The sequence below is a fragment of the Diadema setosum genome, chromosome 19 (assembly GCF_964275005.1).
Source record: "Diadema setosum chromosome 19, eeDiaSeto1, whole genome shotgun sequence".
NCBI classification, from domain to species: domain Eukaryota; kingdom Metazoa; phylum Echinodermata; class Echinoidea; order Diadematoida; family Diadematidae; genus Diadema; species Diadema setosum.
Genome location: NC_092703.1, coordinates 21,405,567 through 21,419,121, shown reverse-complemented (window position 1 = coordinate 21,419,121; position 13,555 = coordinate 21,405,567). Strand labels below are relative to the sequence as shown.

Genomic DNA, 13,555 nt, shown 5'->3' with positions numbered 1-13,555 from the left:
CAGCGCCCCTAATGGCGGCGAGCGAGGCGACCGGTCGCTCGACAGCGGCTGCAGGATCGGGTGCAGAGCCCGCCAGCGCTGCGAACGAGCTGAGCACACTGAACTGGCTGAGCAGAGGAGACGGACAGCATATTAAGGCAGAATGAATAAATCAAACAAAATTAACGTGAACGTTTCTTCGGTAAGTTTATTTTTTATCTTAGAATTAGAAATATTCGTCCAAATTTCACATGGCGTAAAAGGTGTCATTCTTCTAATTCTGTTGAGATATAACCGATTAACTTGAAGGTACAAAGGAGCAGATGAATCAATGATTTAGAGTGTAGCACCACACCTTGCATTTTGTGATGGGGAAGGATGTCCCAAGCTTGTTCAAACCAACATTCATGATGGTATGGAATTTCTGGAACCGATTAGGATCTATAAGTTACAGCTGTTCTCGTGAACTGAAAGTAAGCGACAATGAGAACATAGCTCTCTAGAACCTCTAGGCCCTACTAGATTTCTAGCTAACGTAGTGCATTTCACCTCATTTGAATTTATACTGAGCCTCACTAATACTTAGAGCTAGGGGCCTACTTGTAAATTTAATTTAAAGTTGTAAATTAAGACTAGGGACGGTAGGCCTAGTAGTAGTAGAGTCAGTCAGTAGAGTGCCTGCAGTGCAGTAGTGAAAATTAAGTTTACTCCCTAGCTATACACAGCCCAGTCGCTGTAAAAATGTGACAGGGCTGTACCAGGATGGTGCATAACAACTTGGCGATCGCGTTGAGTTTTGATACTTGACATCATTTTTGTCACCTCAAAGTCAAACGCATTAAAGAAAATCTTCATTAATTAGACTTGATTTCTGTGTTATTGGTATATTGACAATTTAATTAGCACGATAATTCACGACTTACTGAAAATGAAGATTATTGTCCCCGCCAAACGAGTTCGAGCAGGGGACTATGAAACGGGCTCCGTACGTGTGTGTGTGTCTGTGCGTCTGTCTGTCTGTCCGTCCGTCTGTGTGTGCGTCCATGTGTGATCAAAATGTTCAATTTGCTACTTCTCTGTCATTTATAAGCCAATTTTGATTCTGTTTGCTTTATATGATAGCACTAGGGTAAGGGCACCAGTATTCGGTCAGGCACCGGTATTCGGTCACTTATCACTAGTCACCAGCCAGTAAGTTCAACTGTCACAACACACGCAAATCACACTAATTCACATACTTGCACACTCATTCACAACAGGAAACTCCCTTAGCCCCCTCCAAAAATCCATCCAAAATCCCAAATTTTACCGTCAAAAGTGCAGAATCGGCGCTGCTTTCCAAAAGCACGTGCGGATAAGGCCCAGTTGTAAGAGTACGGGTCGCCGAAAAAGCGCTAAAAATCGAGAAATACGCCGTTCTCTCGCGGGATTTTTCGCTTATCGCAAGCTTAGAGTGTAATGGTATCCTCAAAAACGCAAAAGAAAAACAAAATGTCCATACGTGCCGATACAGTGTCCCAATGTACAAGGGTTGAATGCAAGTGCCGAGGCCCCAGTATTCGGTCACCAATGCCCGGCAACGGTCGCCGCAACTTCCCCGATGCAATTTTGCACCAACAAGGTAGCGCGCGCGCGCGTTTTTCAGCTGTTTTTCAGCTGCCTTGAACACGCATTAACTTTGAACGCGCACATCGCGTGACCGAATACTGGAGCCGATGACCGTATACTGGGGAATTTTCAAGGTGAAATATTTCGCGATTTTGTGCAATTCTGTGAGATATTTAACGAAATGAAAGTTGAGATTAAAGAAATTTGATATATTTCACATACATTGCTGTAGATATGGTGTATGTATGTATTATTTTAGTTTGAAAAATATTGCAAAAAAGCTTAAGTGACCGAATACTGGGGATGTTACCCTACATGGGAGCTTTGAAACTTCTACACAGAATTTCAGTTGTGACCTTTGACCTTGACCTTTGACGTATATTGTACATTGGCTACAAAATGCTACTCCTTCGCCATTTCTAACCCGATTTCGATTCCGTTTGCTTTATGTGATGGCACTAGGTGAGGGCTTCAAAACTTCTACACAAAATTTTGACCTTTGACTTCTTTGACCTTTGACCTTGATTTTTTTACCTATATTGTACATTTTGCTACAAAATGCTACTTCCGGCGGGGACATATACTACGCACCAAGGTCGCGTAATTTCTACTTTTCCTTGTTTTTATATTCATCGTGTGCAAACAGTGCATCATCTTTACTTGACCGAAAGATCGGTCTGTATCTGTCCGTCGGGGAATGTTCCGCGGAGACTGTGTCTGGCTTCACGGATCCCCTCCGTATGTCTACGGAGGACAGCATTAATGGCAAAATACAAAAGAGTCCTCCGGACAGACGGATCTTTCTGTCTACATCTTTACCCGCAATGGCCATTTTGAATAATCGGGAGGGTTTTTTTTTAATTGGCCATCTGCCACATTTTTCAATGCAACCAGCTGAACTGTTTTTCAAAACTACCTGCCAGGTTCATTTTTTTTTTTTTTGGGGGGGGGGGGGGGGAGGTCCCCATAAATAGAAAATCATATTTTTCTCTTCTTTTTTTCAGTTGAAAAAAATAGGCAGCCTCGAAAAGAAAAAATAAAGTGGGCAGAGACACTGAACATGTATTTTTTATTTACTTCACTATCATTATTGTAATTTTGTTTAAAACACATCAGAATGCGGAATTGGAATTGGGATTGGACATGTATCGCAGATTGCTAAAGTTTGACAACATGCAATGTTCTGCACAAACACAAGATAGCCCCACACACGGCTGTACTCTGGGCTATGACAGTACCAGTACCAAGGATTACGACACGGTGCATTACATTGTTACCTATATTTTTGAATGTTTCCTGAAGTTCTGCAAAGTTCTTTATTCTCATTTCTCCAAACATGAATTACCTGAATTACCTATGATGACACCCTGTACCATGTAAGTTATAAAATTGTAGAGGGCCATTCTACAGATCCTGAGCCTGGAAAGTTCTGTGTGATGTATCGACAGGGTGGTCAGTTTACGCAATTTGACTTAAATCTTTTTTTTGTACGGGTGTTCTTATTTCTTAACTTCCATGTTTATAAGGCATGTTTTCCAATTGTCATTTCACAACCAATGAGTTTCGTGTGGTAAATCAAGATCATTTGTTCATGAATTTTACCTGTTTTGTATTAGCTCGTGGATCTGAAGGCAGAGCTCTTCAAGAAACAGGAACAGCTCAAGAGGGATCGCCTTCAGACACAGCAGCAAGGAGGCAGCTCGGCTTCAACCATCAGAGGAGCCAGACCAGCAGAGTCCAAGGTAGGGGGCCTGTAGTGTTACAATGTACTTCATTCTCAGGGCTGCCAAGTCTCGCGTAGTGCTCATGCAGAATGCAAAAGAAGCTCTCTGTATGCCCTCAAAATGACTCCACCCCATCACCCTCCCTTCCAAATCAGTTTGGTCCTTTGCAGTGTCTCACTCTCACTTCTTATGCAATGTTGGCAGCTCTACTTTCTGGTCTCATTGAAGAGCACCACATTTGGGGGGAGGGGTGTTTATTTGTGTTTTTTGTTTGTTTGTTTGTTTGTTTTTTGGTTTTGGTTGTTTTTTTTTGTTGTTTTTTTTGTTTTTGTTTTTGTTTTTGTTTTTTTTTTTTTTTTTTTTTTTTTTTTGGGGGGGGGGGGGTAATTCAAAGAAGTGAAAAGTGTTGGTTCCAGCTCAGCAGATAATGTATTTTAGCACTATCTTTGCTTTCACAGTTGAAGGGGTCGTTGCAATATAGTGCTAACCCACACTTTTGTCAAAATTGAGTTACATGCATTTTCATAATCCTTATCCTTTACTCTAACCTCTGTGAAAATATCATTTTTGAATTCAACCAATACGATGGTAAGAAATGCATGCATTCATGTTTTATTAATGTACGATGTATGGGCTTTCCAAACATTCAACAGCAATTATCTCAAAATGACTATTGTGTGGGTTATCACTATATTGCACCGACCCCTTCAATTATCTGTATATTCCGTTAGTCTCATTGGCATAAAGAGTACTAGGTACAGCGTATAGTGTAGACATTGTGATAAAATCCAGGTTCCTTATATTCACTTTGTCTGCATGTGACAACACTTTTGCTTCACTCCTACAGAAGCCAAACATCTGGAGCAAGAAAAATGCTGGAGTCAAGGCTAGAGCAGAGAAAGATCTTGAGAAACTTGAGGAGGAAAGAAATGAGCTTGAAAATGCAAGGTACAGTACTTCTAACAAAATTGCTACTCACAACGGTTACCGGTAGGTGATATATGATTAGAGGAAGATGTTTTTCTGTTACTACTTTCTTGCTGTCACAGCCTCAAGGAAAAGATGGTAGCAATCAACATTACATGCATCATTCAGTGACACCAAACAGCAAGAAAGCCATATCACCACCACACTATTATGAGGAATCACCAAGAACAAACTTTATTCCTCAATCTCGAGCACCATGTCCACTCTCGAAGCTTCTACCATGTGGGCTCAGCATGCATACATGCAACCTTGTAATTTACATAAATTTATGCATATTCATGACACTGTTTATATCCAATTCAAAATGCATCTTCTGACTGAATACATAAATATAAAAGATTAGTTGTATCACTCTGTCCTCTAAAGATCTGTAATTCTTGGTTTTAGAAATATCATTAATATTGGTGTTTTGTGTAATTGTATAAAAACTGCTGTCGTATCTAATTGTGTTAAATGACTACAGTAAGCACATCAAAATGTACAGGATCTAAAGAAAAAAAAAAAATCATGCCATTGCATTCAGAGAAAATACTCGTAAGTTTGCATTAAGAATTGTCAGTTAAAGGACAAGTTCACCTTCATTAACATAAGGATTGAGAGAATGTAGTAATATTAGTAGAACACATCATTGAAAGTTTGAGGAAAATTGGACAATCCGTTCAAAAGTTATGAATTTTTGAAGTTTTTGTGCAGTCATGCTGGATGAGAAGACTACTGCAGTGTATGATGTCACATGCGTACAACAATATAAGGAAAATATAAAGAGAATTTCACAAAATTTCATGTTTTGAAAAAAGTACACATTCCCTTGACTCGTTACTGACATATGTATTGGGTATTATCATTCCCATTGCCTTTAGAAAGAGGCAAGTCAAGTGCTCTTTTATTATGCGAAAAAAAGTGAAATTTTCTTTATACTGTGGTACTCATATGACATCACGAGCCTTAGTAGTCTCCTCATACAGCAGTTCCAACACAAAAATTTTTAAAATTCATAACTTTTGCATCGATTGTCCAATTTTCCTTAAACTTTCACTGATGTCTTCTACTAATATTGCTGCATTCTCTCAATCCTTATGTTTATGAAGGTGAACTTGTCCTTTAGATCACAAATATACTATTGATGTTAATGCACACTTCCATCAGATATTTAGACTACGTACATGTAGCAGCACCGTCTACTCGACTGAACTGTGTCATTCAATTCCATCTGATTTTGATTTTGCTTTTAGTTATTTTGATTTACATACTGATATTTGGATGGGTGCAAGGTTTTGTGACCTGTTTGTGTTATTTCATTCCATATATGATGGCACACCTCATCTCCTTTTGCTGTGTTTTTTTTTTCTTCACAGGAGCAAGTTGGAAGCCAAAGCAAAGTTTTATGAGAAGATGACCAAGGATGGAGGTCTACCAAGTATGTATAATGTGGTCCCATCTCTCTATTTTTTAGTTACAGTGTACCAGAAGTGGAAGAATTTATTCTAATTTTTGAATAGGTGTTTTACACCTTGTTATCATAGATATCTCAAAATTTTCCTTCCTTTCTTTGATTCTCATGTTCACCCTTTTTCATCCTCCATAGTGTTCTATTCTATCAGTCTTGCAACACCATCAGTATCACATTTATCAGTGTCACTTTTGTGGAAGTAACAAACTTTATTAAAGTGCACTAATTCTTTCTGGCACTGCGTGTGGATATTGTGATGAATAGGAGAACTTCGATGTCTTATGAATTTGCTGTATAATGCAGTCTGGTCTCCATACTGATGGCAGTTGATACATGTAAAAGCCAATGTCTGATCTATATGGATCTTTGACATTTAATCTCAACTTACTGAAACAAAACTGCATTGTGAGTGCAAGTAAATGACATCCTAATTGACAGTCATAAAGCTCAAGTACCTACACAGGCATAAGTATGATGTGGATATTTCTTGTTTTTGATTACTTGCTAGACTCGGATGGTGGTGAGCACTTCCTGGTGGACTTTGAGAAAAAGGCTCTGGACAATCTGGATGAATTGAGGAGCAGGGGTGTGGGACCATTGCCAAGGGAGGAGGCGGAGAAGGAAGTGGTGGACCGATTAGCAGAGGATGATGACATACCACCTCCAGCAAACAGAGATGAGGAATGGTATGTGAAAGTTTACAAATAGTGAATGATCACGAGTACAATGGTACAATATTTCGCACAAGGTGAAAGATAGAGGTGCTGTATTCAAGGAGGCAAAGCTGAGTTGAAAAGTGTGGCTTATCTTTCACCGAGTGTGTTATCCTGTTCCAATGCATAATTAAAAACCATGCACTATCATTTTGTATTATTCAATGCTTCAGAAGGTCAACAGATGCAATCCACACCTATTCTTAAATGTATAGTACAGAAATGGCAACCATTTTTTCCATGAGAGGCGAATAGGTGGCACAGTGCTGCAGTTAGTCGTACGTGAAGAATTTGAAAGCGATTAGTTAAAGTTGTTGACAGTAAAATGAGTGGCCGAATATGCGCTTGTAACTTATTGAGTGTGCATGACATAGGTATGTTTATTGTGACATCAGAGACGTCCAATGGTACAAACACTACAAAATGATCTTGAGTTTGATTTGGCAGTCATTGTGAATTGGTGACATCAGCTGTGCATTATACATTTTTGCTCAAGTAAAATTGCACAACTCAACAGCGACATCATGCACTAAGAGAAACAGGCATAACAATTATTTTTTTTTTTAATGGTTGTCTCACTTCGTTTGTTTGAAGGCTTCTAAACCTATTCTTTGTGATGGGGAGGAACCCAGTATGGCAGTTTTGTGATGATAGAATGAATTCTTCCTTTCTTCAAAACAGGGTCGACTATACAGACTCCCTCGGTCGATCCAGACGCTGTATGAGAAAGGATCTCCCCCATCTGATCTCCATGGACAAGAATCTTAATCCACAAGCCTACCAGTGAGTAAACATCATTCCCCACACCAATCAGCACTTTTCAAATCCTCATCCAAGGGATTAATTTACTGATCTTGGTTTCTGTGATGAGGATGTCTCATATATTCTAATCGTGTGAAATGTTTGTTGTTGTTGTTTTTTTTTTTTTTTCAGGTAGCACAAGAGAGATAGTCTAAACCCCAAACTGAGTTTTGACAGGAGTACTTTGGCATAAAATATCACAAATGGATACCAGTAAAAAACTCACTAGGAGCACTGTAGAGGCCACATATTTTGTGGGCATAATATTTCATGAATCCCCAGTCATATGACAATTTTGGAGGTGGTTGAAGTCATGTTCAGGAACACAAATATCGTACTACAGTATTCATCGCATAATCGGGACAGGTTGGGAGTAGCAAACACGGCCCTTTTAAGCGAGGTGCCCGATTTCGCGATGAGCACTCACCATACACTAACGGCATACGACATGTACATTATGTAGTGCACACACACACACACACACACATGCATACTGACGTACTGTACATGTACATGAATACACAACCACGCTACCCCTCGGGGCGACCCTCTAGCTGTCCCTGCATTCTCGCAATGATGTAGAGTAATCGCAACCGGGTTCTTCTTCTGTCGCCTCTCTTCGAACACAAAATATGTGGATTAAAAGCTAGCACTTTCTTAAACATTCGTAGAATTCTTGGACACGTAGGGCGTTCTGTATAAATACATATCCACAACTATGGGAAATGATTACCCAGAACTGATGTGGGAACGTCAATGAAAAGTCCTTCAATCATTCAATCATCACGGCTTGATTGTTTACTTGTCGCGATCACTGCACTGTACATGTGTTGTAGCGATCTGGCTCGCCATATATATACACATGTACAGAAAAGTGAAGGCGGGCAGCGAGCTGAAATGTGCATGTACTGGATGGACGGAGGTCAAAACACACCAGTCCGAAGCTTGCTTTGTAAGTTTGATGTAAACGACAACTGATAGGGAATCTTTGAAATATTGTTGTGGTATTTTGGTAGATTTTTTGTGTAAAATATCAACAAAATCAAAGATCGCTTGAAGAAAAATTGTCCCGTTTATCAGAGGTCCCCGCCCGATTATCCAGTGAAAATAACGTGCATTGGAAATGTTTCTGGGAAGCGTATGTCATTCAAGCGAGGTTCCCGATTATCAGATGCCCGATTATGCAATGAATACTGTACTTGCATTCACTCAGCATACTGTATACGCCATATATTTAGCGAGTTTAATTTTTCCTGAATCAAGACTTCCTGACAATTTCAAGAGTGATGAAAGTTGCAATTATGGAGTACAATACTGAACAGAGAAATGTATGCCTGCACATCACATTCATGTCGGGATCAGATTTGATATTTTTGCTTGTTTCAAGATTCATGAATATAACAGGACTTGCAAAATTTGCAAAATTAAAAGCTGCATGAAGTATGCACCGTATACAATATAGGTGTGCACAGTGTAAGTTAGGCATTAGTGTGCAGCTGCTGCCTACCCATGGTGCATACAATTGTGCTTACATCCGACATTGCACACACACACACACACAAAAAAAAAAACAGTCCTTCACTGGTCCATTGTCATAGTATAACTCTACCTTGTTCACAATCTTCTGTCTTCATTCACGTATCTGCCTTCAGGGAGAAGGAAGAGAAGACAAAACCGGAGAAAGGGGAGGAGCTGCCGGACCTGATGTCCAATGACATGTATCGTGAGATGCTCCGCAAGAAGTGGGAGGCGGAGGAGGAGGCTGCTTCCAATGGACCCCAGGGCTCCACCCACTACCAGAACGTCAAATATGATGGTGAGGTCATGTGCCACTCAAGTTTTTCCTGTCGATGTCTGTAAAAATGTGTTCCCTACGAAGTAATTTGCTTCAAATGCTGTTTGCTCAAGACAAAGTTCCAGTAGAGGATGTGGTTATTTATTCGATGAACTGTAGCTAGAGCAGATAATCAGCTCTGTAGACTGCTCATAAGCTGACCGTTCTTGTTCTCTTTGAGCTTGTAGAGGAGAGAGATCAATGACAAATCGGTTTATTGCTCTTTTTGATAGCACAGTTAAAATAGAGTTAAATATATTTTCTAATAAAAACAGATAATAGTCATTAGTATACACACTGCAAGCTTGGTTATTATGATTCTATATAATGTAAGCATGAAACTTTGGTCATTGGTGTTGTGTAATTTTACAAATCATTCTATCTAAACCTAGGTTTTAGTTATTTATTTTATACTAGACTTCAGAATAAGGAAATATATGTCCAGTTGTTCATCACATTAGGCCATATTGTAGCTTAGAAGGAAATAATGCCACACACATATTGCATTATATGCATGTATTTTCCTCATTAATGAAATCCTCTTCAGTGATTGATCTACTAGTACATAGCATCATATCACCAAATGTAACATTGCATATTGCACTCCAAATCTGTGTTCCTTATGGCAGAGGTGCGAGATCTGGGAGTGGGGTACTTTGATTTCTCCAAGGACCAGACTGAGAGAAACGAACAGATGGAGAGACTGCAGCTTCTCAGAGATGAGGTAAGCCACCAGTCTGCATGGCCACCAGTCTGCATGGCCACCAGTCTGCATGGCCACCAGTCTGCATGGCCACCAGTCTGCATGGCCACCAGTCTGCATGGCCACCAGTCTGCATGGCCACCAGTCTGCATGGCCACCAGTCTGCATGGCCACCAGTCTGCATGGCCACCAGTCTGCATGGCCACCAGTCTGCATGGCCAGGAGGGTGTTTCACAAAAGAACTTAATTCGTTCTTGAAGTTAAGATCAACTGTAATAAAATTATGGTATGCCATGTGTGTTTTGAATGGTATTCTAACTGCCTAATGAAAATGGAAATTTTGGAGACTTTTTCATGCAGTCATTAATTTACAAGATAAAATAAGTTACAAAGGAATTTTCTGTGCTTTTTTATAAAAATTTTGAAGCAGATTCTAAAAGGCTGATTAGAGTGAAGATGGAATCATTGGCATACCATATGCTTAAAGTACATTGTAACTTTTAAGGATCACTTGAATTTTTTGTGAAATACCCCCCTAGTGTATCACAAAGCACATGGGCCTGGTATCACTAGACAAATTTACACGTTGGAATAACCACAGGAGAGTGCCGGAGGTACCTCTGTCTCTTTTTTTGTAGCTGATGCTCTGTAGTTTAGATTACGTGATTTCTTCTGTAGTGGCACCATGCATAATTGCTTGCACTGCTGTCTATGGAGTAAATATTGACTGCATTGAAAGGCTTGAGTAGCTCTAGCCCACATTATTTTTTTTTCCCCACACAATCTTCATGCTTTTCTTGTTTCAAGTTGCATCCAACTTTGTTGTTGTAACACAGACTCTGGAACAGAGGCAGCGGCGAGAGAAGCTGAAGGCAAAGCGGAAGGCGGCCATGAAGGCGAGACTGGAGAAGGTGAAGGAGAGGAAGAGGCAGAGGGGAGAACTCGTGGAAGATGAGGAGGAGGAGGAGGAAGAGGAGACCTTGGTTCCAGAGAAAAAGAAGAAGGATGGCACGGAACAAGCACGGCTGGCAGATGCTCCAGAGGGGGATGGGTTGCCCAGGGAGACAAAAGTCAGAGAATGGGACATTGGCAAAGGTATGAAGATTAAATTTTGAAAGCATGTTACTGTGTACGTAAACAAACCACCTTTGGTTGTGGGCTTTCTGTCTGGTGGATGTAAAGATGGCTGACGCACTTGGGTCATCAACATCCCAGAAAGATGACAGAGTTACTGCAGTGTGTAATCAATTCTACATCTATTAAGCACAGCCCACTCAGTTTCTTATGTTTTACATTATTCACTTCGTAAGGGTATGACTAACAAAGAGTTCATGAAATAAATCAATTTTCAGTGACTGATTTCCATAAGTGGTAATACTAGTTTGAAACTGGATGCAATACATTATATGATGACAACTGACTCCTCGTGACTTTGCTAAATTGTTATATCAAAGCAACATGCACCGAACATACATTTCAATGAGCTTATCTAAGTTGACATTTCCACTTTCCTTTAGATGATCAACCTGCCAGTCCTTTTGTGTTGTTGTAAAGCATAGTGAACATGCTTTATTGGGTCATTGCTGTATGTATTTATGTTTTATATGAAACGAGAGCTGTTGTAAGGAGAGTGCAGTGGACCATTGACAAGGCCACGTGGGCAGAGAAACCAAATTGGAACATTTCAATAGCTGAAATCAAATGATGGAAATCACCCTCATAATGTACAAATGCAGAATTTGAGTAGACACTGGAATTTCTCTGAATGTAACTCGTCTGATTTTTTTCAGAGCCTGTATCACCATGGCAACAGAGGCTGGACAACGTCAGAAATGAGAGGCCTTCGGAGTTTGCCCCTCCCACCAGCTACGAAAGCTCCGGCTGGAAGAAGCCCCAGCGATCCAAGCCACAGTTCCCACCACCCAGAGACTACACATCCAGCTACGGCAAGAGGACCGACAGTACAGAGGGACAATCGTCAACTTTAGGATCGCAGTGGAATAACCCTGGAAGATCAGGTAGCGGGAAGAAACAATTTACGGAGGGAGGGGACTCGTATATTGCCAGCCAGACTGGCATGGGGAACACCAGTTCAGACAGGAGAACAAAGACGGCGGGCTCAAAAACGGAGGATGCCATATCATCAGCTCTCTCCTTCTTCAGGACTAATGCCACTCAGTGAATTTGAATACCATGGAAATTCATGAAAGAGCCAATACTTGTGGATCTACACTTTTGGCTCGGGTTAGCTCATGTCAGGCTGCTTGCCCATTGCTGTTGAAATGGAGTTTCAGTGATAGCTGGCCTCTGTTGCTACTTTTTGATCTCTGACTGCAACATCTGACAGGGTTAAAAAAAAATTAAAAATGTGATTAGCCTGCAATATCACACAGCTCGAGGTATCTGCATGTTAGTGTTGAACTTTTGTAATCTTATGGGGTTGAATCAGTTGAAAAATCCATGCTGTCCACTGACATGGAAATTTATGACTGTAGATTTACACACCAAAAAAAAGTATTATTATTGTGACCTAATTAGAAATTGTCATTACTGGGAGGACTGTATTGGCAACTTTTATAAACTGTGTTTGCAACAATCAGAATGGTTGTGTAGAAAGTTCATTGCATGTAGATGATCATGTGCTACTCCAAGGATCTGCTGTTGCTCAGTGGATACCACACATTCTCAATTGTTAGGTCCTGGTTTGAGTCCACTGACAGTAGCAGCTGTACACTTGTGCAGGGCCCTTTATCCTCATTGCCTGGACCTCAAGAGCAGACTTGGATACCATTGGTCCCATTGGTCACATAGTACCCTCTTCATCAGCATTTATGTGCTCCCCTATAACCATTTGAAATAAAAATCCAATCACACATCATTAAACTTCAGTCAAAGGCATAATTTGTGAAGTTTTGTCTAACTGTGAGCAATTTTCAAGGTGAGGGTGATTTGACAGTCACTTTCAGCTGCTGCATTTTACAAGTGATGCCTTTGTTGATGAATATTTAGTATGTCATGCAAGTGTTGACAGGGAGCTTTAGATTTGCGACGTGAACGTTTGAGACAACGGTTGCCTTGGACATTCTCCTCTCTCCCAGCCTCGTGCTGAAAAGTAGCTTTAGACTACGCGAGGACGCAACCTATAAAAAACTAGAAATGTCGCTATGGCGACTGATGCCTCCGCCATAATGCATGATTGTCCCAATAGGTGTATGGTACAATGTCTTCACAATGTGTTATGACAGTTTCACAAAACTGACAAAATATTGAAATGACAGGTTTGTCAGAAATATCTTGAATGTTCACTTTCCTTGAACTAGGTTTGCTATAATTGTCTAAGATTGCAGGTACCTGTATTTGGGGAATTGAGAACTTTTACTTGACTTCTGACATACCCTTTTATAAGTTTATGCATTGAGTAATTTTCAAGGTATGAAGAAAGAGTGTAATTACAGTATATATATATTTACATTTAAACCTGACCTTTGACCCTTAACCTTTGACCTTCTGGCTGGAAATTTCTCAGAGAATCTCCATTAGGGAATACATATATATATCAAGTTTTAGTTTTAAAAATAATAATGTAAGCATTGCATATACTAGTATATGAGGGAAATAGTAACATTTTGAGGAGTTGACCTTGACCTTTGACCCCCTGAGTAGTGACCCATGACCCCTACATTCCCTAGAAAATCCCTGCCAGTCAGTACATGTGTATGTACCAAGTTCCATGAAGATACATTGAACCATTTGCAA

The 13,555-nt window shown here is 40.2% G+C and overlaps 1 protein-coding gene across 1 annotated transcript; it reads left to right on the top strand.

Annotated features, from left to right (window-relative positions):
* Positions 1-21: 21 nt before the first annotated feature.
* On the top strand, positions 22-12,691 carry LOC140242577 (coiled-coil domain-containing protein 174-like). The gene is made up of 10 exons (XM_072322320.1): positions 22-181; positions 3,204-3,329; positions 4,159-4,259; positions 5,654-5,715; positions 6,257-6,434; positions 7,143-7,244; positions 8,915-9,078; positions 9,726-9,820; positions 10,636-10,894; positions 11,590-12,691. Exons 1-10 carry the CDS (start codon positions 143-145, stop codon positions 11,979-11,981), a joined length of 1,518 nt encoding a protein of 505 aa, XP_072178421.1. The 5' UTR covers positions 22-142; the 3' UTR covers positions 11,982-12,691.
* The last annotated feature ends 864 nt before the right edge of the window (positions 12,692-13,555 follow it).

What these genes read in the sequence shown, in the direction of transcription:
- LOC140242577 (XM_072322320.1), top strand. Translation starts at nt 143, where the DNA reads ATGAATAAATCAAACAAAATTAACGTGAACGTTTCTTCG. An exon ending in AATGAGCTTGAAAATGCAAG is followed by an intron (nt 4,260 to 5,653) that starts GTACAGTACTTC and finishes TTTTCTTCACAG; the next exon opens with GAGCAAGTTGGAAGCCAAAG. An exon ending in CCAGAACGTCAAATATGATG is followed by an intron (nt 9,079 to 9,725) that starts GTGAGGTCATGT and finishes TCCTTATGGCAG; the next exon opens with AGGTGCGAGATCTGGGAGTG.